General features: G+C 38.4%; 1 protein-coding gene across 1 annotated transcript in view; it reads left to right on the top strand.

The window, feature by feature from the left end:
- Positions 1-4,460, top strand: part of LOC107097712 (SH3 and multiple ankyrin repeat domains protein 3-like) — a gene marked incomplete at its 3' end in the record, with an annotated part of 206,675 nt that overhangs the window by 137,748 nt on the left and 64,467 nt on the right. The window contains exon 4 of the mRNA XM_015394969.1: positions 2,684-2,887. Within this exon, the coding sequence (XP_015250455.1) occupies positions 2,684-2,887 (204 nt within the window). The remainder of the gene's footprint in view (positions 1-2,683; positions 2,888-4,460) is intronic.

The raw sequence follows: 4,460 nt of genomic DNA, 5'->3' as shown, positions 1-4,460 counted from the left end.
GCGAAACGTCTTCAAATCTTGGAAACCAAGTCCAGTGGATTTTTTGAACTTTTACGGAAATCCAGCTATCTACCGCAACACTTGAAGACAATGTGAAAGACTGTAGCTTAGGCTTGATACTATTTTAATAAAACCTTAACTTTGCAAGACCTCCTAAGATTCTACCTCTGAATGAAGATAAGACCATTGAGAAAACGATTATTTGGATGTATATTTCTGGTGCTGTGGCTAGGTTTAAGTTGTGACTAGTTGTGACTTTGTAGATGGTGGTTCTGTCTTTGTAATCCTTGTTATTTTTGCAAAAGGAAACAATGATTTTGGCAACAGTCTCTGTGGTTTGAATCAGTTTCCAGATGTGGATGGCATGAGAAAATTATGCTCCTGGATAAAAGTCCACCAGGGAAAAAGAGATAGGAGTCAATCTCTTCAGATCAGAATCCCCAATTATGATGATGGGTCTTCTGGGTTTAATCCTCCAATTGGCAAGTTTGTCTCCCTGCTGTTTTTTAGTGGTATAAATGCTTTTACTGGATTCAGCATACCACCAGTTATTTCTTCTCTTTTTATATGGAACACTTGATTCATTTAGTGGTATAACACACTGACTGTGCTTGCCAGATACACATATTTGGTATTTCTGGGTTTGTTTTAGGTTTGGGGTATATAACAAGTTTACATTAAAATTTTAAACCAACTATCCAATTTAATATTTGGGAGATCTTAGAGATGAGGAGAAACATTCTTAGATTGATCTAAGCATTGTCCTGAAAGTTTGTTAACAGAGTAATAGTAGAAGTAACTTTCGTTTTGGTCGATTGTTGTATCATTCCAGGGGAGAGAAGGTCCGAAACATCCAGTTGCAGGATGACTTCCTGCCGAGAGGCGAAGACAAAAACAGCGAGATTAAAACTCAGGTAGACAAAAACTCAGTTTGACTCAGCAAAACTCAGCTTGGCTAGAGTACCCAAAACTGGCAAACACTCTGGCGTTGAGGTAGTGGCAGTCAGCAGCTTAAGAGCACTCCGTTAACGAGGAAACCCTCCGCAGGTGTGTGAGGAGGCGAACCAGGACCAGGCGCCACCTGGTGGAGGAAGGAAGACGAACACACAAACCACAAAGACAGGAGTCCTAACATCAAGTCTGAAACGGTTTTTAAACACAAATAAAAAGGTGCATGGTACAAAACTGCTGTTCTGAGGATCGCTGCTGGTTGGTTCTTTTAATCACCATAATAATGAGTTTTAGTTTAAAGTGTCTCTTCTGTCGAAGGAGTCTGCATTGCTTTTTTCTGCACGCTGAGCACCATTATCACAGCAACCTCATTTCAGGAAAAAAAAGATTTTCACTCAAACATCCAACATGTTTAATGAAGCTGTTGTTTGTGGCTGAGGAGGAACAATACCAGGAGCGGATGGAAATATTTTTCTGTAATAAACCTTTGGCCCAATCTGTCAGAAAAGCCCCTTCAGGTGCCAGACATCTGCTTCTGTTTCACTTCTTCTCCTGGTGTCTGCCCACTCCATGCTAGGAGCTGCCATAAGCCAGGCGGGGCTCAGCCTGCTCATCCCTTTAGCATCTGATAGATGCAGGGCTGCTTATCACCCACCCAGCAGCGAATCCAGCTGTAAGCAGACGCCTCCCAAACACTGCGGCGCAGCATCGGTAATCCTCTCAGATCCAGGCGAGGGCAGAAATCCGCCATTGTTTGTTTGTTTAATTTCAAGCTGAAACCAGGAGCAGCGAGCGGGCCGAGAGGGTTCAGTCAATTACACCCTCAATGTGCAAAGTGACCCTGTTCAGTCTGTCTGCTGTCATAATAAATAACAAACACTTGGCAGCCCGTCTCCATTCAGAGGAAGCAGGACTGGGTTCCTGTCATTAAAGCAGCTGGTGGATGTGTGGACTGGTTCTATTGGGCCCATTGTTCTGGGAATGCACAGTGGTGTTGGAAAATTTTCGCCCCACCACAGATTTGTTAATTCTTTGCCTTTCTGGGACATTTTATTGTTTGAAATCATCAACCAAACCTTAATGTACCTAAAAAAAAAAAAAAAAGTCTTGATGACAGTTTGAAGCTGATGCTTGTTCATTTTCTTAAAATCCTGTTCTCTATTTTAGGGCTGAAGCAATAAATTGGATTAATCAATTATTAAAATAATTATCATGTAATTTAGTAATCAATTTATTAATTAACTGGAGAATAGAGACTGTAGCTAATCAAGCCTTTAACTTATCGAGTGACCGACTTAGAGCAGTAACTATACCAAAATTGTAAAAAAAAAACATTTTGTATTTAAGATAAATACTTTTTCATCCGTCAATCTGCTGTATTCAGGACTCATAGTGGAAAAGTTATAGTTTCACCTGGTTTCATATTGCAAAAAGTCCTCTTTAAGGAAACTTTGGCTATCCGATTATTAATCGCAAAAAATAATCAACAGATTAATTGATTTGTAAACTAATCATCAGTTGCAGCCCTATTCTGCTTCAGTTTAGTTCTACTAGGATGGGATGGAGACAACCCCTTCCTCATTTTTTCTGAAACGGTCATAGAAGCAGAAACAGAGATTCTGGAAAGGAGAGCAAATACTTCACAGCTTTTACCTCCTCCTTGTTATTTAAGCTAAATATTGAATTTGTGAAATGATTCTTATTTTTCCTCTTTCCCTGTGGTTCTGAGCAGAAATGCATGCGGTTCAACCCGGACGCGACGGTCTGGATCGCCAAACAGCGGATCCTGTGCACGCTCAATCAGACCCTGAAGGATGTGCTGAACTACGGGCTCTTCCAGCCAGCGAGCAACGGGAGGGACGGAAAGTTCCTGGACGAAGAGCGCCTCCTTAGAGAGTACCCGCAGCCAATCAGCAAGGGGGTCCCCTGTTTGGAGGTCAGTTTTTCTCCTCATCAACACACAAACTTTTAATGAAGAGTTTTATTAGTTGGTCCAAGAAATGGAACTGGATCAAATTCTTATCGGAACCAGTAGATTTTGGGAGGTTTATGTTAATCAGGATTTTGGTTCATGCTTCATAGAGTTTTACTAAAAATTATTCTCTCTGTGTGTCTCACTGTGATTTCAAACTAATTTATTTATAATATCTGGTTTAATGAGCTTAAATAAAAGTAACATCATTTTGTAGCAGTTTGCATTTCTTTAAATCTCTGGATGTTAAAGAATAAAGATGTGTTGTGATATTTTACCTGGAGAAGATGAATATATATGATTAACTAGGACTGGGAGTTGTAGTTAATTGATAGATCATTCAAAATGAAGGGTAAAATCAGTTGAATGTTTAAAATGTCTGGATTCGCCTCAAACTCGATGCGAATCCAGACATTTTGAATTGAGAAAGCTTTCTGGAAGGAAAGCGAAACATCTTCAAACCTTGGAAACCAAGTCAAGTGGATTGTTTTTTAAACTTTTACGGAATTAGTAAAAATAAAGTTGTACCCCAGCAGTAAATGGTAAAAAAAATTCATGGAAATCACTAAAAAGTTAAATATAGATTAATATATGGTTACTAATAAAATATTTTTTTAAAAACAAAGGTTTTCCAAAAAACCTCTATCATTTTCCCCTGCAGTTTGAGCAAGTAAAGAAAATGAAGCAGTCTAAAATGATTATTTAAGCTTGCTTTAAATCGACACTTTGGTGCAGAGGAAGTTTTTTAAGACTTATCTATGATCAGATTAATGGTGGAATGAAGTTCAGTCTTATTCATTGCAAATATTTTAATAGATTCCAATAATCAGTTTGTCTACAGATACACACTCTGAATACAACCCAGCTGAATATATAGGGTCCTGTTCAGTCCTGGACATAAAACAACAGCCTGTTTCAGCAGCCCCTTTTATTTTCCAGAGTTTTTCCTACTTTCATCTATCCTTTTGATTATTTTCGTTTTTGGCGGGATTTTGTATCTTTCTCATACTTTTTCTAACATACTACCAACTGAACTGGAGAGCTCCTTCAGTGACAGACTGCTGCACCCTAAATGCACCATGGAGCGTTATCACAGATCCTTCCTTCCTGCAGCTGTAATACTCTATAACCACCACTGTTCCCAACAACCTCAATAAGTTGTTATATTCATGCAGATTTTGCACAGTTTCTATCTTGGTGAGTTAAATAACATGCTGCTGTCATTTTACACATTTCTAATTATGCTGCTATTTTCACATATCCATTACTGTAAAAATGTCCATAGCTGCATATTGGTGATTTATTCTCTAGGTGTACAGTATTTATATTGTGAAAAGACTTTACAATACAGTGTTTTATTTCTTTATTTTTTAACGCTTTCTAAGGTCCACATTTGTGTGACCATTTTTTCTATAATCTTTTTAAACACCATAATTTCCCTCTTGTGGGACAATAAAGGGATTTTCTATTCTATTCTATTTACGCATTGTTTTTTTTTCTGCCACATGGGAGACAATATGAAAAGAAACTGGGAGAT

This window comes from Cyprinodon variegatus, unplaced genomic scaffold (genome assembly GCF_000732505.1).
Source record: "Cyprinodon variegatus isolate N-32 unplaced genomic scaffold, C_variegatus-1.0 Scaffold716, whole genome shotgun sequence".
NCBI lineage: Eukaryota > Metazoa > Chordata > Actinopteri > Cyprinodontiformes > Cyprinodontidae > Cyprinodon > Cyprinodon variegatus.
This window is presented reverse-complemented; position numbering and strand designations above follow the sequence as displayed.